Source organism: Rhinolophus ferrumequinum, chromosome X (assembly GCF_004115265.2).
Source record: "Rhinolophus ferrumequinum isolate MPI-CBG mRhiFer1 chromosome X, mRhiFer1_v1.p, whole genome shotgun sequence".
In the NCBI taxonomy this organism is placed as follows: domain Eukaryota; kingdom Metazoa; phylum Chordata; class Mammalia; order Chiroptera; family Rhinolophidae; genus Rhinolophus; species Rhinolophus ferrumequinum.
Window position 1 is genome coordinate 36,407,349 of NC_046284.1, and position 24,933 is coordinate 36,432,281.

A 24,933-nucleotide genomic window follows, 5' to 3' on the forward strand; every position below is an offset into this window, starting at 1 on the left:
CCAATGGCTCACTGGTTACAGCTGACGGCCAACTAGCCACAGCTCCTGGCCATTTGATCACAGTCGACGGCCATTTACTACCTGAGCCAACACCTTTCTATGTGAGACCGAGAGCCTGGAAACTGCTTTTTGGGGCTCTGTCCCCACACTCCACCCCTACAGGGTCTCGCCTCACAATCTACGCGACAAGCGTCTTCCACGAGGGGCCCTATGCGAGGAGCCTGGAGGTGAAAGCTATTTCCTGCACACAGCCAAGCTCTCTGGTCACAGCCAGGGTTTCTCAGGGCACCACCAGTACTTCTGTGCACAGCCAGACTTCCTGGACTTCTTAGGGTACCACTAGTTTACCCAGGCACACAAGGGCCTCTCAGGGCACTGCCACTCTCTCAGGGCACTGCCACTCTCTCTGGACACAGCCAGACTTCCTGGAAACAGCCAGGGCTCTCAGGGCACTGCCACTCTCTCTGGACACAGCCAGACTTCCTGGACACAGCCAGGGCTCTCAGGGCACTGCCCCTCTCTGGGCCTCTCAGGGTACCGTGCTGGAACAATAGCGGCCCACAGTCAAGGTGCTTACATATTCTCGATGGCGACCGGTCAAGACACAAAAGCAAATATCCGCCAGTTCCATTACATGGTGGTATGTTCCCAAACAGTCAAGTGGTCAATTAAATTAGGGATGGAAGGCAATTCCCCATAGTCCATAGTCATTTGCCAGGGCTGTCCTGGGGGTGAGGGTGACCTTGACCTCACCCTCAGCTCCCACGGAGGACTCAGCAAGCCTTTCCTCCTGGGACTACAAGTCCTGCATCCGGGCTGCCTCAGCAAGCACTTCCCAGCTCACAGGGCCGAAACAACCTTCGCTTTCTCCGGCCTCTGCTGGTTGGGGAACCGTCCACGTCTTCCCACCCCTCCACGGGGCTCCAGCTCTCAGGCAGCTGCTCCTCCTAGTCTTCCTGCAACTAAGTGTTCATAGGCACAAACTGCTCCACCGCCCTTCGGAGAGCTTTGGCCTGCACCGTACCCTGCTCCCTGCGTCCTTTGTCGTGCGGGAGACCCTGCTCGCTTGTGGCGTGCCAGCCGCCACAAATCGATCAGTACCTAAATGGGGGAGTGGGAATGAAAAAAGACACTCACACAAATGATGATGCGATTGATCGGTCTCCAGTGATGCTGAAGCACCGGGTTTATTCTCCTTCACCAATTTATACCATCTGGGTACATGCAGCTTAACAATCACAAATAAGCATTACCTCATTGAAAGTAAATTTTTAACTTCTACATAGAAACTACAAAATCACTGAAACTACCCCAAAGTCATTATCCCATGACAGAGCCCACCAATTATCCTGATAATCATCAGTCCTCTGTGTCCGGGAACCAGCCATTCCTACCCCATACCTCAGCAGCTTGTAAGCACCCTCCAGGCGCAGGCAAACACAATGCCTTAGGAGCAAAAGCAGGTTAATCATAAACTGAGCCAGTCTGCAAGGCCCAGAGTTACAAGAAACCTTGGCTCCCCACACTCGCTGGACCAGTTTTCACGCAGGGCGGCCTGCGGGGTCTGCGGGGTATCCTGCTGACTACGCCAAGTGTCACGCAGGGCGGCCTGCAGGGTCTCTGGTCCCTCTCCCCACATAAGAACGCAGGACATGGTGAGGCCAAAAAGGAACACCCACGGAGCCATAGGTAGGGGAGTCATACCATTATATTCTCGCTGGCGACTGGGTTGGAGAAACAGGAAACAGGAGCCACACAATTCTCAACCCTCACTGCGCCGCTTGCAGGCTCAGCCACCATCTTCTTGCTAGCCCCCTTTTTTTTTTGCTAGCGTAGCCACAGCAGTTATATTCGTGGCCAATGGCTCACTGGTTACAGCTGACGGCCAACTAGCCACAGCTGCTGGCCATTTGATCACAGTCGACGGCCATTTACTACCTGAGCCAACACCTTTCTATGTGAGGCCGAGAGCCTGGAAACTGCTTTTTGGGGCTCTGTCCCCACAGTCTTGATTGGAGAAAAAGTATTCAGGTGCTATCAGGGGTAACATGAAATAAAACAGAAACATAACCACTGGTTGTGGTCTCCTGAAGTTCTTAGGTTTCTATGTTCAAAGTAAAGATTACCCTACCCACAAAATGATTATTGATGCCATCATTTATGATGCCTTTGCCCTTCAGTTGGCACTGCACAGGCATGGCTTGGTTCTTTACCACATCTGTAAAGTCCATTGCCACCAGCAAGGAGGTGTAGTTAACCTGTAGGTTGAAGAATAATGATTTCTAAGTGTGAGGAGGGGTGGCTGTGTGGGAGGGTAATAAGATGGAAATGGTCAGATATTCAGTGCAGGATGGGATAAGCTCCAAAAGGGAAATGAGTAAATCCCATGATGCCAAGTCACAAATGGCTGAAGCAAATAACATGCTTTCTCTGAATTGGGACAGTGGAGAAATTATACATTTCTCTCAGAAGTCACTGTCAGAGGTCTGATTGTCCTCTGGGGAAAACCAATTTTAACTAAGTATGATATGACATTTTGGATATGAGACCACAAATCAAACCAGAACTAGTGTCTGTCAAGTCTCTGTGTTAGAGATGAAGGCTTCACTGCCCCAAGGCCTCAAATGGGAGAAAAACGGAAGTAGGATTATTTGGGCATAACTGAGTGTAATGGGAATGATTTTGTCTGCTCCTGGCTCTGCCACTGATTAGTTATGTGTAATGGGACAAGTCACTTCTCTCTGAACTCTAATTTCTCCATCTGTAAACTGAATGAGTTAGACCAGACTATATCCCAGATTTCTTCAGATATGGAAAGGAGTGATAGAAATTGATAGGGTGGGCTACCACCCCTCTGTTACTGCCTGCTGCTCCCTAATTCACATAGATCCCAGCCAGCCCTTCCTTTGCTTCTGAGCCCTTTCTGACAGCAAAGAGCGAAAGGGATAGTAAGGGTAGTAGCGGAGGTCAAAAGAAGCTGACTCTGGGTAGTAATTGATGGATCGGATGTCGTTTTCATTGCCTCTCTGTAAGTAAAAGCAGATATATGTGGGGTGCTGGGTCACTCACTTGGAGCCTGAACTAAAGGGACCTGTATATCCCAGGTGAAATCACTGTGTGACACACAACCAACTGTCCCAAGAAGATCACAAAAGCAGAGTGTGGCATAGCTCAGCCTGGATGTCCCCAGAGGAGCATTTCAGGGAGAGACTATGCCTTGGCTTTTCAGTTCAAAAAATAGTTAATGGAAGGTCCTGGAGTGAGGAGGCTGAAGGTGCTCAGTATGGTTCTATGCTGCTGGTTTCTAGGGGACCCAGACAGAGGGCTCCAAAGCACTTGCAGTATCTGGTGCTGCTCTGGCAAGAGGGCCTACCATGCCAGCCCCTCTCCAAAGAATCATACTGGGTCTGGCTCCCAGTGTTGGACTTGGGAGCTGAGGCAGGTGTAATTTGGAACATGTTTAATAAATCTCATTCCACAACAACTTGCACATTGTGGGCTCAGTTCTTTTGGAAGTTAGACCAGGTGCACAGTTCGCTTACCTAAACTCATATCTGACCACATTCTCTGTAGTGCTTAAGTACAGTAGGTGGAGTCGGGAGGATAAGGAAGAGGGGCCCATTACTAGAACTGATTAAATAAACAAGTCTATCCTCATCATATCATGTCAGGTAGGGGATTGTCCATTCTGCCTATGCATTAGTTTTGCCCTAAATAGCAGAGATCTGGGGCTAATAAGGGACAGTTGTTCATCACTATTAACAAATCACTCACTAGGGTCATGTGATGACTTCTGTCAATATAGTATAGTCATTCTTAGTATAAACTAAGTTCTTAATTTATTCTCGTAATTACTTCATCCTGCTTGATTTCCACAAGTAGGCGTGGAGTTGACCAGTATTGATTAGTATAGAATGTATAAAGACTCTTAATATTTCTTTTTTTTATATAAAAGGACAGTTCTTAGCAAAGTTCGATGCAAGCTGAAAAGTGAATGGCTTCCACTAGGGAACTATAAGCAGGATTCAATCCAATTAATATGCTAGTTTGAGACTGAGTTGGTCTTTATGGTGTGTTTACATATTCTGAAAAGCAATGAAATTCATTTTTCGTGAATGGTCTGTGGAATCAATTCCACTAGTTTGTAGTCACACCTCACATGTGGGTATATTTATTTATGTATAGTCACGTACATGTGAACAGAATGAATGTCCTTCCTACCTTGTTCATCTGGCAAACATGGCCTCACCTTTCAAAGCTCATCTTCAGCATCACCACCCCCTATGTGGAACTGGCCTCTTATCAATATCCCTACAATACTTGATTGCCCTGATTTCAGAAAGTCATATTTATCTTGGCACTTCCAACACCTAGCAAAGTACCCAGTCTGTAATAAGTGATCAATAAATGCTTGCTGAATGTGGACCATTGAGTGAATAAATGCTGCCTTTTGCTCCTTTCTGATCTGCCACCATCAAGACTGGAGTTTTGAGTTGTATTTCTGGTACTGAGAACAGAGTTACCTGGCTTCACACATTTGCAAGACAACTGTCCAGGGCTGGGGGTGCAGTTGATGTTGTCAAACAGGAGGGTGCTACAGCCAGTTTAAGAAGCAAACCCCAAGTCTAGGGGTTTTTCCTACAAAGGAGCTAATTGGTGCAGATGAGATAGCAATTAATGGTCCCTCCAAGGACAGTTAATTAGCATATTAGTGGAGTTCTGTTTACACTCCCTTGTAATCATTTGTTATTACAACACCAGTGCCACTGGTCATTGCTGCAGAAAGTGAAATTCAGTTTTAAAAGCAGGGACTTTACCAGAGGGTAAGGAGGGAGGGGGTTGGTAGATGAGGGTAAAGGGGATCAAATATATGGTGATGGAAGGAGAACTGACTCTGGGTGGTGAACACATAATGTGATATATAGATGATGTATTACAGAATTGTACACCTTAAATCTACGTAATTTTGCCAACAATTGTCACCCCAATAAACTTGAATAAAAAAAAAACAATAAAAACAGGGACTAATGACTTTAATGGCTGTTTGTTTAGTTCAAAGAAACAAGTAATTAGAGCTAAAAGCAAAAGTGTAAACAGAATCCCAGTTAATGACTTGGCACATTGTTGTTCCCTGCTATGGTCCTTAGCTGAGGTTCAGGTTTTGGCTTTCTCAGGTATAAATCAGCACATACACATATATGTTACACACAAAAACACGCAGGAATTGAATGCTTTCTGGAAATAGGAGACTTGAGGTTACTAAAGGGAGGTGTAATTATGAAAAGATTAACCCTTTCTAACCCATAGCCAACTATCCACGGTCAAGCCCTTGAAAGGGACGAACCACATTTTTACATGAAATAGATGTGCTAGCAATGCTTACTCAAAAAGGCATTTTACCTGAACTTTGCAGGAAACCTTCACAGGATCTCCAAGCTCAGGACAAAAGCCTACCATTTATCAAAAGAAAACCAGCATTGTTTTTTTTTTTTAAAAACAAAATAAAACATAAAACAAGATTTGACAGTAAAAATAGGGCTTTTATCTCCCTCGAGTCATCCCTTCCTTAGGCATAAGCTTAATCTATTTTGCCCTCTCAGAAAAGTTACAAAAAGCAGAAAATGAAAAATATCTTCAGCACTGTACAGGTCAGCTTACTCCTTTTTGTGCCTGATATTCATACAATAATAACTGCAGCAAGATAACCTGAGATGTAAAGAAAGAACTTCCTGATTTCAAGAGGGCTCTCCCATACCTAAGGCATGGCAGGAGAGAAGGAAAATGCATTTCTTATGGTACGAAAATTGTCCCCCACCCCACCCCCATGTCAATTCCCTGTTACAAACAGCTCAGGATCTCATTCCTGACAGAGGGCATCAAAGGGCAGGTTTGGGGGTGTGGGAGAAGAATAGACATAGGAAGTGTTCAAGGAGGAAAAAAGAATTGTTGCTTGATAGTTTGTCTGGTTGTTTATATTACTGATGCTGTCAGTAAAAAATGGCCAAATTTGCAGTGTGTAAAGACAGCGCCCAAGAGAAATGGAGTGACCAGAGCCTTCCTACCCAGCTCATCCACTTATCATCACCAGAGTGTCAAGGGTAAATATACCCTGTTCATCTTTAGAAGGATGCAGGGTTGTCCAGTAGAGTAGCCAAAAGTAGGGTCTTCCAGGCCAGAGCAGTTCTTCAGGAAGGAGCGCTTAAATTGGCAGGCCTTCTTGTCCTCATCCTCATTGCCATCTTGGATGAAGTACTGCCCTGGGGTACAATCTGCATTTATTTCTTCTTGAAGACTGTCATTATAACCTAAAGCATGTGTGGGTGACAAAGGGTCATGTTAGACAGCTACTATACGGGAAGGCCATGTTTTCATTAGTCCTTCTCCCTAGTTTCAAACTTTTTCCAGCTTGCTTGTGATCCTTGGAAAGCCCACTCAATCTGTCTTAAGCCCTGTGACATGACATCAAGTGCCCAAAGCCCTTCATCAGCAACATACCTCCAGGAAGACTTCCTGGCTAGTCCCCTCAGCCCACATTGTTTGCCTGTCCCCTTGTTTCTCATTCCCTTGGAACTTTTGGATATCCATTTCTAGGTCATATGTTAATCACTTTATAATTTCTACTTTCCATTATTTCTTTTCAGATATGGTATATTGTATACATAGAGGGTTGCCTCTTCTACTTCTGGGAGAGGAATAGGCATGTAGTAGGAAGATTTTGGAGGAGGGACTGGATCATGTTAAGGCATGGCATTTATAAGGAGGCAAAGCTCCTGGGTTAAATCTCTTTAAATTCAGCCTTGAAAACATCTCCCTTTGAGGTCAATAGAGGCACCTGATGCAAGAGAGTGAGAAGTGTGTTTTGTGGGACAGGAGGAAGGGGGAGGAAGAAGAAAAGGAGGAGGAGGGAAAAAAAGAGGAAGAAGCAGAGAAGGAGGGGGAGGAGGAAATAAACCAGCTCCTCATTCTTTACAGAGGAAGTTAGCACTGCAAAATAGAAACTTAGATTGAAAGACAGAAACAAATGACAACCATAACATCTCCACCAAGAGGGTGAGGGCGTGAGATCTTGTCTACTGAGACGTGAAGCACTCAGAGTTAAGTGTTCCTTTACATTGGATGGAATGCAACATGTGTCCAAGTTACATATATCCAGGGAAAGAGCTGAAAGGGGCTATCTGTGAGCTAATCTTTGGGCTACTAAATGCCATAGATCTAGGCTTTGGAAATTACTGCATTATTTCTCATTTGGTTCTAAACCATGGAGTCAGGTAATCCTGTTAGATCCAACCCCCATGTATTCATGTTCCAAGTAGCTCAGGTTTTCAGAAGAGATTGCGTATCTGTGATCCACCAGAGGCAAAAGTCCAAATGTATTGCTAGATCCTCATCTAGACATGGTTGTGACCTGGGTTTGATATTATTAGGAAGCAACTGGGAATTTTAAATCTATTCCAGTTATGGCTAAGCCTTTATTATTCCTCAGACAAAGCTATAACTATGTTCAAATAATAACTTTCTAAATATAATCTAATGATGTGCTCATTGTTTCTCTTGAGGTAGTTCCATTAAAAATAATGTGACATGGGTATGACCATTATTGCAAAATCCCAGTCCTCATGGGAATGAAATTGATACTCTGGGATGTCTATTTCAGAGGTATGTTCCTTTTAATCAGGGCATATTACCTATGCTTAGGAATGAAAAATGCAATGCTTTTCCTAACGTTCCCCACCTCTGTCATCAGATCAGAATTGGTATTTCTCCACCTACTAGCTTCTCAGAGGGATTTCCTCGTCAGAGATTCTGGCAGTACATTTGCCATAACTCACAAGCATTTTGAAAATAAAGAAGATACTGTACTGGCTATGATGTCCAAGACATTTGGGGGCCCAAAATGGAACTACATGGACTCATAAAGAACCCCCCCCTCATTTTGCAGGTGAGGAATCTGAAGCTTAGACTTACCAAAAATAACACCAAGTATTATTAAACTCAAACAAAGCTGAGTTTCTAACTCCTGGTCATATGGCAGCAGCAAAAGATTATGAAAAGCAGCCCTTCTCAAGCTTTAAAGGTCATACAAATCACAGGCGGATCTTGCTAAAATGATCCTGATTCAACAGGGGCCTGGGATTCTACCTCTCTAACAAACTCCCAGGAGATGCTGATGCGGCTGGTCCCTGGATCATGCTTTGAATGGCAAGGATGTGAAGAATATGAATGCAGGTTTAAATACTGGTTCTGCTGCTGGGAGACTTTGATCACATTACTTCCTCTTTCTGAGCCTCAGTTTTCCCATTTGTAAAATGGGGATGATAGACTCTGCTATGCAGGGTTAAAGTTAAAGGACAAAATTTATGCTTTTAAATAACACTTCCTGTCACATAAAAGATTGTTTTCCTCTTACTTCAGTGCATGTTCTACTGGTCACTCCTAACCCATCCCCCACTTCAGCTAGGCCAGGCCAACCATATTAGTCTAACTGGCTTTTTCCCACAAGTAATAGGTCAGTAATGTAAACCCACTGGAGTTCCTGTTTGATAGCTGGATAAATACAGCTATCTGTGTTTAACCCTAAGCAAGCTGCTACCTCAGTTTTTACCCTGTGGGAAGGCTTCTCAAAAAGCCATTCATTTGTTCCTGAAAATGTATATGATGATGGTATAGAGACAGGCATCTTGAAAACACTTCCGATCACAATGTTGGAGTGTCTGCCACCTCTGGATAATTTAAACTCCCTCTAACTACTTTCTGAAGTGCTGTTAAATTAAGACCCTTGCTCTCTGACTTCAAGATGGCTGATCTCCAAGAAATGAATTATCTTAGCTTGAGAAAGTGTAGGAGACAGGGATCTTCCAGCTCTGGAGAACACTATTCTTTTCTCACCACTACCTCCTCCCAAAATTATTTTTTTTATAATCGATCATTACTGAGTCATCTGGATGTGCTCAGGACATAACTAGGTGCTGTAAGGTGTTGAAGAAGAGAAGACAAGTTCTCTGCCTAAATGCACTTACCGTATTGCTGGAGAGTTGGCTTATATGCTTTCAAAGCAATATACAACCACAAATTAGAGCAGTTTTGATTGTATTTACAGGTGCTGAGGAGGATGCAAGGTAAGGAAAAGCTAGGATGGGCTGTGGTTAGTAAGAGTGGGATTTCTGAGCCAGGTGAATTTTGAATCCCCACCCATCACCTTTCTAAAGAGATTTGCACCAATTGGAGGAACTTACCCTGCAGAAAGACATTTAGATTAATCACATAATGCTGCCAAGTGTCAGGTTTAGAAACGTTGAAGTTGAAGTTAAGGCTATGGACGAAGGGTCTGATCATAACTCCTGGCAATGGAAACAGGTCTTGGATATATTAACCCATTCTTGGGATAATTTTTTGGTGTTGATTCCCATGAAACCATTTCCCCCTAGGCAATCAAAATGAAAAAGACAGTAATTTGCGAAGTACCATTTTACTTTTACTCTTAATAATTGAATCCCTAAGTCATTACTGGAAGAACCAAAATTAATTGAAGCTGAACATGCTGTGTAAGCAGATTTCTGTCTAGCAACTTCTGACAACACAGGGCATTTGGGCACTCACCAGGAGGCTTCACCCTCTCAGTGAAGGTCAGCATGTAAGGACAGATGGTCAGAAATAGCGTGTACATGCGGAGGATGATCACAGCAGCCAGGGAGGCGTAGAAAAAGAAGTAAATGACTAAGGTCACACCTGCAGAACAAGATAAGAGTGGTCAATACTTGCCAACAAGCGCTGCCTCCTCACTTGAACTCATGAGCTAGAATCAATCCAAACACATAAGATGGCTTTTTAAAAAAATTCCCAGATTCAGCATATCCTTGCACATTCAGATTTCACCAATTTGGAATTGGTGAGAATTGTGTTAGAGGTCTGATTGCAGTTTACCTTTACAGCCATCTCTGATGGAAGGGCTTGCTGAGCAAATGATGACCATGAACAAGATTACAGGGGAGTTTAAAGTACTACAGAAGGCAAATTTCTTGGGAGTCCTCTGGGCAAGAGTTGATGTCCTAAGTATAAATCATTCTTTGCTATTCATTAAAGCAGGTGCCCTGAAGAGTCCTAGCAACTTGGTTCCAGTGATTGTATGTATTTTCAAGGAATGAAAACAGTATTTCTTGTCACAGTCTATAATTCAAACTTTTGATTAATTTCCAATTGGACTTGCCTCTAATCAAAGCAAAGTGAGGTTTCACTCCACTTATTTGAAATCTTTTTCATTTTTAGCAAAAGTTTAAGTGGCTCTGCTATTCAAAAAGAACTCTAACACAGGACAGGGAAAGGAGGAGGAGGAAACTATACTTAATTATTGACACTTGCTACCTGTGATCTCTACCTGTGAACTTAGGCAAGTTACAGAACCTCTCTGCACCCCATATTCCTCACAGGTAAAATGGGAATAAGTTTATCACTTACCTCATATTCTTCTCTATATCTGTAACAATACAGTAATCCCCTCTTATCCATGGCTTTGCTTTCTGTAGTTTCAGTTACCTGAGTCAACCTTGGTCCAAAAATATTAAGTGGAAAATCCCCAAAATAAACAATTCATAAGTTTTAAATTGTGCATCGTGATGAGTAGCATGATGAAATCTCACGCTATCCCACTCCATCCTGCCCAGGATGTGAATCATCCCATTGCCCAGAGCATCCATGATGTATATGCTACCCACTTATTTGTCACTTAGTAGCTGGCTTGGTTACCAGATTGACTGTCACAATTATCACAGTGCTTGTGTTCAGGTAACCTTATTTTACTTAATGCTACATTCACATAACTTTTATCACAGTATATTGTTATAATTTGTGGGGAGCCATAATTTCTTGTTATTCTGTAGCCTTGCAGACTGGCTCAGTTTATGGTTAACTTGTTTTAGCTCTTAAGGCATTGTCTCTGCCTACACCTGGAGGGTGCTTGCAAGCTGCTGAGGAATGAGGTGGGAGTGGCCGGTTCCCGGACACAGATCACTGATGATTATCAGGGTAATTGGTGGGCTTTGTCATTGAGAAAATGACTTTGGGGAAGTTTCAGTGATTTTGTAGTTTCTATGTAGAAGTTAAAAATTTACTCTCAATGAGGTAATGCACACTCGTGATTGTTAAGCTGCACGTACACAGGTGGTATAAATTGGTATAGGAAAGTAAACTCCGTGCTTCAGGATCACTGAAGACCGGCCGCATCATCAATTGTGTGAGTGTCTCTTTTTCATTCCCACTCCCCTTGTCAGGAACTGTTCGACTCGTAACGGCTGGTCCGCTACATTTTGGCGCCCGAACAGGGACCTGAATATAGGGGTAACGGTGAGGAACACCGCGTGGTTAGGATCCGGCTCAGATTGTGGGGCTTAGTTCATGGATGCGCGGTGAGTGAGGCACAGTCCCCTCGGTCGAATGTGTGTGTGAGTGAATGGTAGCTCCACGACTTCGTGTTACGGAGCTTGTTTGGGCCCTAATCTGAGGTTCCGGTTCTGTCATATGGCATAACAGCGATTGGGGCTCCGTCCCACCAGTTCGGGGGGTTATACCGAAACGCCTCTAGCTACGACAGATTTGGTCCCGAGAGGGGCACGGCCAGACGGGCATCTGAGTGAAATTTGTGTGAAAGAAGGGCCGAGTTAGGGAACAAAGAAATGGGTCACGCTAGCAGCAAGGACCTGTATGTTAGAGGACTTAAGAGATTACTTGCCGCCCGTGGCAGCAGGGTGAGCAAAGAGCAATTAGATAAATTTTTAGAATTTGTAAGAGAAGTTTGCCCATGGTTTCCAGATGAAGGTACCGTCAGCCTGGAAACCTGGGAAAAGGTTGGGGACAGATTGCAGGATTATTACACTGTCCATGGACCGCAGCAGGTCCTGGTGGAAACATTTGGATTGTGGACACTGATTAGAGATTGTCTAGATTTAAAGAGGGAAGGTTGCAAGCTCGAGAAAGTGAAACAGGCTGGAAATGAAAAAATTCTTCCATCTGCCGCCTCTCCGGAGGAGAAGGAGGAGGGGGAGGAAGTCAGGTATGCAGAGGGACTTGCTAAGCATGATAAGGAGCCTGTTAGTCAAGATCCGCCAGACGAGCAATGGGAAGATTTAGACCCTCAAGATCAGGAAGATTTAGAGGAGGCTGCAGCTAGATATGATAGAGAAAAATATCCGCCAGTAGTGGCTGTGGCACAGGAGAGTAGGAAGCCTCCTGATCCTATACATACACTTACACAACAAATAAAAATTCTACAAGGCCAACTAGAGGAACTTAAAGTCACTCGGGAGGGAGAGAGCCTTTTTGGACCTCCCCGAGTGCCGTATACTGAAGAGAGTCTCGGGCCTCCTCAAAGTCTTACCAGACCTTCATTAGTTATGTATACCAATCCTTGGAATCCAGGGGGTAAAAATCCCCCTGTGAGCAATCCCACTGCGCCGCCTCCTGAGGGACCCCGTGTGTGGGATCCTCCGCTGCCACCACCGCAGCCACCGATTTGGGACATGTTTACAAAGCCCCCGCCAGGTTATGTTAAGCCAGGGTCAGATTCACTTGTACGATCTCCACTTCAGCTGGCTTGTGAGGAAGCTCACACGCAAGGAGAATCTACAAGACACTTTGGCGTATATCCCCTTTTTGTGAGAACTGATCAGGCAGGAAATCAAGTTAGGGAGTGGAGACCTTTTCAGTGGAAACAGGTAAAAGAATTGAAAGAGGCATGTGCTCAGTATGGCCCTATAGCTCCTTTTACTATGGCCATTATTGATGCATTAACGGGGGACGCTACCCCCCCGGAGGACTGGAAACACATCGCTCATGCCTGCCTTTCTGGAGGCGATTACCTTTTATGGAAATCAGAATTTTATGAAAATTGTAAGACAAAGGCTAATGAGAATGCATTGAGACAAATTCCTGTTACTTTCGATATGCTGGCGGGAGAAGGCTTGTATGCCGAGTTAAGAAATCAGATGGGCTACATGCCTGGTGCTTACGGCCAGATTGCTGCGGCAGCTAAGGATGCCTGGCGAATGCTGCCTGATTCCTCCCGCAAAGAAGAACAGGTTACTCAAATAAGACAAGGAGCCGATGAACCTTTTCAGGACTTTGTGTCTCGCCTTAGTACAGCTGCGGGGCGAACTTTTGGTTCAACAGTGGCCACTCAGGCTTTTATTAAACAGCTTGCTTATGAGAATGCTAATTCTGCCTGTCAAGCAGTTATCAGACCATTTAGAAAAAAAGGAACTTTATCTGATTTTATTCGCCTGTGTGCCGATGTGGGCCCGTCTTTTTCTCAAGGTATAGCCCTAGCCGCAGCTTTACAAGGCAAACCTATCAAAGAAGTAATGTATCAACAGGCAAAACTCCATGCAGGGAGTCGTTCTGGGGCTTGTTTTACTTGTGGAAAATTGGGACATCGAGCGGCTCAATGCCCTCGCAAAGCCGAGCCCGAGAATTCAGCGGCTCCCACAAAAAAGCCGCCAGATATATGCCCTAAGTGTAGGAGAGGAAAGCATTGGGCTAATGAATGCAAGTCTAAGACAGATAAGGATGGAAAGCCGATCCAGGGAAACTGGGTGAGGGGCCAGCCCCAGGCCCCGAATCAACAATGTTATGGGGCACTGCAAATTCCGGAGCAGATACAGGGACAAAAAGGGAACGGGTCCCTGAAAGAAAACATATCACAGATCTATTCAGGGCCACCGCAGGCAGCGCAGGATTGGACTTGTGTTCCACCACCGACATCGTATTAACTCCTGAAATGGGAATGCAAGCATTGCCCACAGGTGTTTTTGGGCCCCTACCCCCAAAAACTGTAGGTTTATTGTTAGGGAGAAGTAGTACAATCATGAAAGGAATTCATGTTTCCCCAGGAGTTATTGATGAGGATTTTACTGGTGAAATTAAAATTATGACACACTCACCATTAAACATTTCTGCTATACCTGCTGGTACCCGAATTGCACAGTTAATTATTCTGCCTTGCATCAAGATAGGAAAAAATAGACAGGATCAGGAGCGTGGAGATCAAGGATTTGGCTCCTCAGATGCTTATTGGATTCAGGAAATAAAGAGAAATCGGCCAGTGTTGCTACTTAAAATAAATGGGAAAAGTTTTCAAGGAATTTTAGATACTGGAGCTGATGTGTCCTGCATATCTGCTGAACATTGGCCTTCTAACTGGCCGACGCATCTTACTAATACAGATCTACAAGGCATAGGCCAATCTCATTCTCCTCAACAAAGTAGTAATCTTTTATCTTGGCAGGATGAGGAAGGTCATCAGGGAACTTTCCAACCGTATATTATCCCTGGCCTCCCAGTCAATCTCTGGGGACGAGATATTATGAGTGATATGGGAGTTTATCTTTTTAGCCCAAGCCTTCAAGTAACTCAGCAAATGTTTGATCAAGGGCTCCTCCCAGGACAGGGCTTAGGAATTGAAGGACAGGGACGACAGGAACCCATTTCACCCAATCCTAACTTACAAAGAACAGGTTTAGGATATTTTCCCCAGGGGTCATAGATTTACCTGTACTCCACCAAAAAACTGCAAAGGCAATAACTTGGAAATCTGATACGCCTGTGTGGATAGATCAATGGCCCCTAACTCAAGAAAAAATATTAGCCGCTCAAGCACTTGTACAGGAGCAGCTTGAAAAAGGCCATGTGATTGAATCTAATTCACCCTGGAATTCGCCTATTTTTGTAATCATGAAGAAATCAGGAAAATGGAGATTGTTACAGGACTTGAGAAAAGTAAATGAAACTATGGAAGTTATGGGTGCCCTCCATCCAGGGTTACCACACCCTTCTGCCATTCCTAAGGATACCTACAAAATAGTGCTAGATTTAAAAGATTGTTTTTATAACATATTGCTTCATCCCCAGGATTGTAAAAGATTCGCTTTCAGCATTCCTAGTCCAAATTTTCAAGAACCTATGAAGCGATATCAGTGGCAGGTCCTTCCCCAAGGCATGGCTAATAGCCCTACCTTGTGTCAGAAGTTTGTCAGTGAGGCAATTGATAATACCAGAAAACAATTTCCTTCTGTATACATCATTCATTATATGGATGATATCTTGCTGGCTTGCAAGAAGGAAGGGGTATTGTTAGCTTGCTTTGTGAATATGAAAGAAAACCTTCTGGCCTCAGGTCTTGTTATTGCTCCTGAGAAGGTACAGAGAAGCGAGCCTTATACCTATTTGGGATTTCAGTTGTTTGCTCAATATTTTGCTCCACAAAAAATAGAGCTTAGAAAAGATCATCTTAAATCTCTTAATGATTTTCACAAACTGTTGGGAGACATTAATTGGCTGCGCCCTTCTCTGGGATTAACTACTGGAGATTTAAAACCACTGTTTGAAATTCTAAAAGGGGACTCTGATCCAACTTCCCCTAGGTCTCTTACTGAGCCCGCAAGAGAAGCTCTCTCTAAGGTTGAGAAAGCTATTCAGCAACAGCACGTCTCCTTTTTGGATTACTCTAAACCTTTACATGCCTATATTTTAGAGACCAAACACACGCCTACAGCGGTGTTGTGGCAAGAAGGGCCACTTAGATGGATACATCTTCATGTAGCTGCTCAGAGAAATCTCACCCCATATCATGAGTTTGTGGCCAGCTTAATTCAAGAAAGTCGTTTGGAAGCTCGAAAATATTACGGAAAGGAGCCAGATTTGATTGTTGTTCCTTTTACAAAAATGCAGATTCAAGGCTTGATGCAGTTTACAGACAGTTTTCCCATCGCCTTGGCTCATTTTACAGGAACTTTAGATAATCACTATCCTAAGCATAAATTGCTTCAGTTTTTTCAACATCATGATCCAATTTTTCCTTCAATTTGTCACATGCTCCTCTTCCTGCGGTACCAAATGTTTTTACTGATGGATCTAACAATGGTGTCGCTGTTTATGCACTCAATAAACAAATTAAAAAGATCCAGACACCTCCAGCTTCAGCTCAAATAGTTGAGCTTCGAGCAGTACATATGGTGCTGCTTGATTTTGCTTCTCAGTCTTTTAATTTATTCTCTGACAGCCATTATGTGGTTCGTGCAGTCAGAAATTTAGAAACAGTACCTTTTATTAGCACTAGTAATCCTGTTATTCAGGATTTGTTTCTTCAGATACAACAGGCCATTCAGCTGCGCTGTAAAAAATTTTATATTGGCCATATTAGAGCTCACTCTAATCTTCCAGGTCCTTTAGCAGCAGGCAATCAAATTGCAGATTCTGCCACGCAGCTTATTGCCTTAACTCAAATAGAAAAAGCACAAAAGGCTCATAGCCTCCACCATCAAAACAGCCAGAGCCTAAGATTACAGTATAAGATCCCCAGAGAAGCAGCACGTCAGATTGTAAAACAATGTCCTGACTGTTCACATTTACAGCCTGTGCCTCATTATGGTGTTAACCCTCGGGGCTTGCGTCCCAATAATCTGTGGCAAATGGATGTTACTCATATACCTGAATTTGGAAAATTAAAATACGTCCATGTCTCTATAGACACGTTTTCTGGCTTTGTAATTGCTTCTGCTCAATCAGGAGAAGCTACATCTCATGCTATTAGACATTGTCTTGCTGCTTTTGCCATGATTGGCACTCCTAAATAACTTAAAACAGATAATGGCTCTGGCTATACCAGTAAAAAATTTTGCTTTATTTTGTCAACAATTTTTAATTAATCATGTTACTGGCATTTCTTACAATCCCCAGGGGCAAGGGATTGTTGAACGTACTCATGGCACATTAAAAGTCATTTTACAAAAAATAAAAAAGGGGGAGTTATATCCCCTAACGCCCCATAATTACTTGTCTCATTCTCTTTTTATTCAAAATTTTTTGACTTTGGATGCCTATGGTAAGAGTGCAGCTGAACGTTTCTGGCATCCTTCTGCCGGCCCTCAGGCTTTGGTCAGATGGAAGGATCCACTTACTGGATCATGGCAAGGCCCAGACCCAGTCCTCATATGGGGCCGAGGACATGTATGTGTTTTTCCACAGGATGCAGATAGTCCTCGGTGGCTGCCAGAAAGATTGGTGCGACATGTGGACCCTCTACCTGCTGATGATGCTGATGCTCCAAAGCAACGCAGAGGAGGACCAAACATATTGGGCCTAAGTACCTGATCCACCTATTCTCCACCCTGCTGTGTGGGATGGTCCGGAGATTCCAGTTTATGTCAATGATACTAACGCTTTGGGATTGCCTTCTGATGGGCACATGAAGCCAAGATTGGAAAAGAACTTTACTTACATTGGCAAAGGCATTGGTATCCCTATTTGTATTGCTAAGAATAGATCTGTTTCTGGGTGTTTACATAGCTCTTCTGTTCTTATGCATGCCAATGATTCTTTAGTAGGATGAACTGTTCGCATTAATTTGTTAGGAGATCGGTCCGGAGGACGGAAGGTCGATTTGCCTATCCCCCCATCGCGTCCATCTTGCAACAAAAATCCAAAGTTAAATACAGAGACTGTTCCCTGGAAAGACTGCCCTGGCAATGTTTCATTCCGTTATAACATCCCTGGGACGGAGAGATGCATTATTGACTGGTCGTGGAGTAACCAGTCAGGATGGGCTCGAGACTTGATCTCTGGACTTTGGACTTCTGATACGCAATATCAGCAAAGTACTTTGTGGAGACTTATGGGAGTAATGGATGAAGTTGTTCAAATGATTGAGTTTTGTAAATCAGGTACTCCCTGTACTCCTATGACTGTCTTGCAGGATGGGACCAGAGACTGGTCAGCAGTTACTAAAACTGTTAATGTATCCGCTTGTGTTCCTTCTCCTTATGCTTTGTTGATTGGAAATATTAATGTGTATTTTGTAGGAAATCAATTCCATGTATCTTGTAATAATTGTTCTTTAACAAATTGTATTTCATGGGTGCCTTTAGGAACTCAAGTTATGGTACTTAAGCAACCTTCTTTTGTTATGCTTCCTGTTAATATCTCTGGACCTTGGTATGCTGAAAGAAGTTTACAGATTTTCAAAGAAATTAAGTCTGCTTTGAGTAGACAGAAACGGTTCGTTGGACTTCTCATAGCAGGAGTTATGGCATTGGTCACTATCATTGCCACTGCTGCTACTGCAGCTGTAGCCTTATCCCAAACCATTCAAAATGCTCACTATGTTAATATTCTTTCAAAAAATGTTACTTTGGCTTTAGGGACCCAAGAAGTTATTAATGAGAAATTAGAACAAAAGGTGAATGCCCTCTATGATACGGTTCAGTATATGGGAGATGTGATTCAGAGTATAAAAGTTAAATCTTATTTAGAATGTCATTCAGAATATCATTGGATATGTGTTACTTCTAAAAGGTATAATAATAGTCAATATGATTGGAATCGGGTTCGTTTACATCTTCAAGGAATTTGGCATGATGCTAATGTGTCTTTAGATATGTTTCGGCTTCATGATGAAATTCAAAATATGAGAGAAGCTGAACCCTTGAAATTTGATGCAGCCCAGGCTGCTTCTGAGTTTATTGATGTTCTTAGGAATGCTATGCCATCTATGCCTCATATTACCCATTCTGTTATGATTTTTCTTACATTGGGCATCTGTGTCTGTTTGGTTCTGTGCCTTCTCCCCATTCTCATCAAATGTTTCATCAGCAGGATGTTAGACTTGCGAGCTGACATCCATCAGCTTAAACTTAAGACAAAGCCCTGAGCCTTCCTCCCCGAGCATTCAGAGGGACAGGATAGTCAAAGACGGGTTGTACTTAGGCACCTCTTCAACACCTAAGACAGGGCTTGTATTATAAAATATAAGTTCCAAGGACGGGTAAGTTGAACTTGGCATCCCGAGACACCTAAGTCAGGCGCTGTCACCTCGCCATCCTAGCCGGATGGGTTTTGCTCCTATAAAATAAAAAAGGGGGAGATGTGGGGAGCCATGATTTCTTGTTATTCTAAAGCCTTGCAGACTGGCTCAGTTTATGGTTAACTTGTTTTAGCTCTTAAGGCATTGTCTCTGCCTACACCTGGAGGGTGCTTGCAAGCTGCTGAGGAATGAGGTGGGAGTGGCCGGTTCCCGGACACAGATCACTGATGATTATCAGGGTAATTGGTGGGCTTTGTCATTGAGAAAATGACTTTGGGGAAGTTTCAGTGATTTTGTAGTTTCTATGTAGAAGTTAAAAATTTACTCTCAATGAGGTAATGCACACTCGTGATTGTTAAGCTGCACGTACACAGGTGGTATAAATTGGTATAGGAAAGTAAACTCCGTGCTTCAGGATCACTGAAGACCGGCCGCATCATCAATTGTGTGAGTGTCTCTTTTTCATTCCCACTCCCCTTGTCAGGAACTGTTCGACTCGTAACGGCTGGTCCGCTACAATAATTGTTCTATTTTATTATAAGTTATTGTTGTTAATCTCTTACTGTGTTTAATTTATAAATTAGGTATGTATGTATAGGAAAAAACATAATATATATATATATATATATATATATATATATATATATATATATGGTTTAGGTATCCACTAGGGGTCTTGGAACGTATCTCCCATGGATAAGGAGGGACTACTGTATCTGAAATTCAGTCTTTCCTTGCATCCTATCCTGACCTTACCACTTCCTAGATTTTTAATATTCAACATGCTGTTTACCAATCTGGACCTCAATTTCCTCATCACTAAAATGAGGACAATAATAGTACTTGAATAATGCATATAAATAGCATAGCACAGAAGCTGGCAGATACCAAGTGCTCTATAAATGGCAGTCTTTATCATTGTTATTACTAGTATTATTATTGTTAGAAGACCAAACACATAGTTGTGTGAATTCCTCCTCTGTGAGCTATATTAAGATTTGGTTTGCCCCAGGATTAGGCTGCACAGAGTGAGGTGAATGAGAGTGAGATTGTTGCTGAGAATCTCTTTTCAAGTCCTCTTTGGGGCTCTCTCAACCAATATCTGGCTCTACTCACAAGTGACATGATGTTGGAACTACAGATTGACACTGAATCATGAACCAGAAACTGAAACAAACCACCTAACTTTTCTGTACCTCAAACCTAATCCAAATATTAACTTTTAAATTGAACCATGAACCAAATAAAATTAACTGAAAAAAAATGAGTGGACAAAAGGAGAAAAGATTATTTAGTAATCCCACTAGAAACGGAACCTTTGTGTTTCATAGGATAAACTAAAGCAGAACTGGAACATGAACACATTGATTCAGCTGGAGTCCCTCGAGAAGAAACAGTAACACCTGTATGCCTATGATATGGTGACTGCCAATGGCTGTCCTAATGTGATGTGCACTGTGCCACCTCCTCCTTTCCTTTAACCTTACTCCTATCTTGGGAATGGGTCAACAGATGGAGACGTGCTAGGGGACCAGAAGACTCAGATCTCCCTCAGAGATCTCTTCCTTCTTGCCCAGGATGTGTGGCCAGGAAGCTATAAATGGGAGAATGGCACTAGCAATGAGTCCCCTCAGCCTTACCCGGATTTTGTGCCCTGGAGTCTGTGATAGGCTAACTAACTCAGCCACACACACCCCAGGCAAAACCAAACAGTAAATACATCTGAACCCATTGACCTCTCCAACCTTCCCAAGGCTCTCTCCTGAATGCCCCACCCAAACTTGGGTAGACCTGGATATCTTGGATAGACTAGGTACCCATAATCCCGATTCTTCACTCCTCCCACCAAAACACCCTATCAGTTCCTGTGGCCCTACCCATCAGGGCATTGCTCATTGCTATAGTTTATGAAGATGGTGTGGTGTTCTGGCGATACACCAACCTGGGTTTGACTTCCAGTGCTGGTACTTATTAACTATGTGACTTCAGACAAATTACTTACTATCTCTAAGCCTCAGTTTCTGCATCTGTAAAATGGGGATAATATGACTACCTCATATGGTTCTTGTCACTATCCAATAAAATGACATATAGTTCCTAAGAATAGAGGTTGTTCAGCAACCAAAGGAAACTTTTGGAATATAATAATAGGCAGGTGACTATGTTGGTCATGTTACTGTTCAGGCTCAAGTGGGCACCTAGTTTTCAAGCAAGAAGGCAGCAAGGCATATGCCTGGTGGCTTAGGCATTAGGATCACTATTTGCCCTTTGCCCATAGATAGCCAAACAGAAGAAGCCATAATTCCTGGGCTCTCCTTAGACCCGCTACCCAGAGGCCTGGATATGGCCTATCGTGCAGTGTCCCCAATGCCATATCTTCTCTGGGCACTTGAACATTCCTCCCTCATCCCCATTTATTGGTCTGTGGATTGTTCTCCCCTTGAGCAATTTGGATCATTTCCTCTGGTGAAGTTCCAAATGACTGGCTGTTAAAGGATTAATGTAGCACCCTCTCCCAGAATCATACTTGCATTTTACAAGGCCTGTTTTTCCAGTTCTCTTTAGGCAAGGAAGAAACAGCTGTGTATCCTTTGGAGTCCCAATGAGTGTCCAGCATTTGTCTGCAGCTTCCAGAATGTCGGAATGTTCCTTGAATGGTACATTTGTTCCAGTTGAGAGTTCAAGGGATGGGCAGGGGTGGGGCTAAGAACTAAGGAGGGGTGAAAGGAGGTGGATGTTGTTAAGAGCCCCACACCTGTGATACCTAATTCCAGGAAACAGGGTTGGCTGTTTCACCCTGACTGAACCTTTGACTCTTGACACTAGGGAACTCTTATTTCATCTATGGCATCCTCTATTTTTTCTTCTGTGGGTTAACTGAGTTCCAAACCAGCAACAGCTCTTTTTCTGGGCTATGCAAAGAGTGTGGCAAGTGTGAAATTTGTGGCAAGTGTGAATTTGACCACAGGCAAAATCTCCAGAGGAGAAGGCTCAGCATTAATAATAATTTAAGAGGTGAGTAGGACCCTGGGAGAGAAGTGCTGGGAAGTTGTGAAATCAAAGAGGTGGCAGCATGTGAGACAAAAAGGGAATGCTAAGGAATGTGATTCCACTATTGATCAAGTGATATGGGGGCTCAGCCTTAATCACTAGAAATGATCCCTTTACACCTAATTTCTCTGTGAACACCATGGGAACATAAAGCATCCAAAAACTGGTGCTAGGGGCAGGCCTCACGACTCTCCTTCTCTGACATTCCTAAGTGAAACGAGGAGGCTTTATAAACCTTTGGTCAGGTTAGCAGGGACTTGGGTCTCATATCCTAGAAATAGTTTTCTGCATAGTACTTTCAACTTTGTAATTCTAACACCTTTTTGGAGCCTCCAGCTGATCCTGTGAGAGAGGCAAGGCAGAGATTTGTTTCCCTCATTTGGTAGGAGAGGGAACAGACTCAGAGAGAGTAAACGATGCGCCCAAGGTCACACAGATAGAAAGTGAAAACTTTGGGACCTAAAAAAAAATTCTGTTCTGTACCAACTCATTCTTGCTGTCTCTACATTGCAAATGATTTTGAGCCCAATGGATTTCAGCTATATAATCAAGTTTGTTCACTCACATCGAGTTTTTTTCTGATGGGATCTGCCCATAGCCCAGGCATTTCCCTAGGCATTGATCCTTTCACATGATATCTAAGGGAAGTTTGGAGACAAGGCTATCCAACATATGGTAAATGAGTCCTGGACACCAAGCCAAAAAGAAAGGACACTTGACTGGGGCATTGGGACAACTGGGACTTACTCCAACTCTGACCTGTTCGGGCCAGAGACATCCTTTTCTCCGGATCCCACAGGTATTCGTTCACGATCTGCAATTTCCACCACCAAGTGTTGATTGTTGGCTGACCCTGACCCTCTTCCTCCTCCTTTTCCTCCTCTTCTTTCTCCTCCTCTTCTTCCTCCTCCTCCTCCAAATTGGGTACCATCATCACCCGAGCCTCTTCTGCTTCTTCCTCTTCATCTGCTAAGTAGTGCTGGTTTACTTCATCCTGATTGTCCTGGAACAGTGACAAAACAATCCCTTTTTTGAAAAAAATTTACAATGGCACATCCCACCAGCCATTTATAAATAGAAAACAACTCAATATTTGGAGATGTTTCAAATTTCTACTTCCCCGTAAACATACCCATTGTTACAAGGGCAGATTTTCTTTTTCTCTGTTCTTTTGGAGAAAATACACTTTCTAAGGCCTATTTTGACCCAATATCCTTTCCATAGAGGTGCAAGTTTTGTTCTCAGCTTCAGGCATTTGGGCTCTTACTCTAGGACTGCTCGTGTCACTACTCTGTCTTGTGGCCTTGGCCTCCCTCTTTACTTTGGCTTGTCAGGGCAGAGCTGAGCTCAACGCTGGAGGACGGAGTGGTTTTAGACACTTGTGTCCATGATGGCAAATCCTTAGTCCAAACCAGCTTCATCCTAACACCCTGTACACTTTCCACTGCCCCATTTCACCATCCCAAGTTGTGGCTGAAAACTGGGGTAGACATCAGGCAGAGAAGCCAACTGCTGTACCCCTCCTCAAAACTTAGACTGCCTTCCCAACAGAAACAAGAGATTGGGGCTGTTTGCTGCTTTTCTGACTGTTGCATGATCTGGAACCTCTTTCTGCCTTAAGCTGGTTGAACAGACCACTGAGGGCTGGGACCCTACAACCCAAACCTCATACCATAGGCAAAAATCTGGACATATAGTAAGTGGTCAGCACATATTTGTTGATTGACTGAGTATAGCCATTACTTGAGGTCTGAAACGGTAATCTTCTCTAAGTGGTTCTAAGAAAATTAAACAACAACAAAGAAAAGAAAAACCTAGACTTCACCAAATGGTATTTCAAATGCCTCCCGGTCACAGGCTAGAGAGTTGGACCTTTGATCTTTGTGGGTCTGCTAAGGCTCACTGCAGCAGCAGAAAATGAAACCACATTCCCTTCTCTCTAGATAGATTTATTCATAATTCCAAGTCTTGGATATTTCTGTTGCAGATAGTGGTTAATTTAAAGTAAAGACTCCGTTTACTAGATTGTTACTATTTGGGACTTTTTCTTAGCAGAGTCTCTGCTCCCTACCCGCACCCCATACCCCGATTTGAAGAGAAAGAGACCTCTGACAAAAAAACCTTATTCCTCTTTTTGGATTTCAATAAAATCCAATAAAATTTTGGATTTCAATATTTTTTGGATTTCAAAAAATATATTCCAAGGGACAACCTCATCTTCGTAGATATTGAACTCTACCTACCTTTTACACTTTCTCCACTCAAACCTTTTCTGTGATTCCTGGTGTTAAATATGAGAATCTTGAAGACTTAGAAGCCTCAAAAACCAAACAATGGCCAGGTGAACTGGTTTTGTCTCACTAAGGCAGAAAAGACAGTACAGTCATGTTAGCAAGATTCCAAAAACCAAGAATGAGTGGCAGCATTATTCACAATAGCTAAGATATGGAAATAACCTAAGTGTCTGTCAACAGATGAATGGATGAAGAAGACACAAACACACACACACACACACACACACACGCGTGCACGCGCACACACACACACGGTGCCAAAAAAAAAGTATACACATTTTAAGAAAGGAAAACTGTATTAAAATTGTAATACTCAATATATACCAATAACAAAAGATGAATTCAAGTCACATTTGACTTCTGCAATTACAAGAAGTGCTGAAAGTGGTTACCATCAGTGTCCAGACACTTGTGATTACGGCGAACTACTGCTTGAGCAACATTGACCAAAGTATTCACTTGTATACATGTTAAGAGATGTTATCTATGTATTATTTTTCAAAGTTGTATTGAATTACAGTACCAATGTGTAGTATGACATTCGGTCAAAAGATGGTGTTAATCAAATGAATGCTAACATCACCATGAGACAGGCAGGACAGTCAAAGAAAACGGCGGAAATATGATTGTTGTTTGAGGAGCACAAGACCATTTTGAAGTGGTATTTGAAATTCGAGAAAGTTGTGGAAGTACAACAACAATGGAGGCATGAGTATGCAACAGAACCTCCAATATGCCTAACAA

At 43.1% G+C, this 24,933-nt stretch overlaps 1 protein-coding gene across 1 annotated transcript; it reads right to left on the reverse strand.

Annotated features, from left to right (window-relative positions):
* Positions 1-2,096: 2,096 nt before the first annotated feature.
* ATP1B4 (ATPase Na+/K+ transporting family member beta 4) lies at positions 2,097-24,730 on the reverse strand. The gene is made up of 9 exons (XM_033130252.1): positions 24,713-24,730; positions 22,655-22,898; positions 9,598-9,726; positions 9,234-9,338; positions 6,108-6,305; positions 5,401-5,456; positions 2,929-3,026; positions 2,422-2,428; positions 2,097-2,258 (listed from the first exon to the last, which is right to left on the reverse strand). Exons 1-9 carry the CDS (start codon positions 24,728-24,730, stop codon positions 2,097-2,099), a joined length of 1,017 nt encoding a protein of 338 aa, XP_032986143.1.
* Between the last annotated feature and the right edge of the window lie 203 nt (positions 24,731-24,933).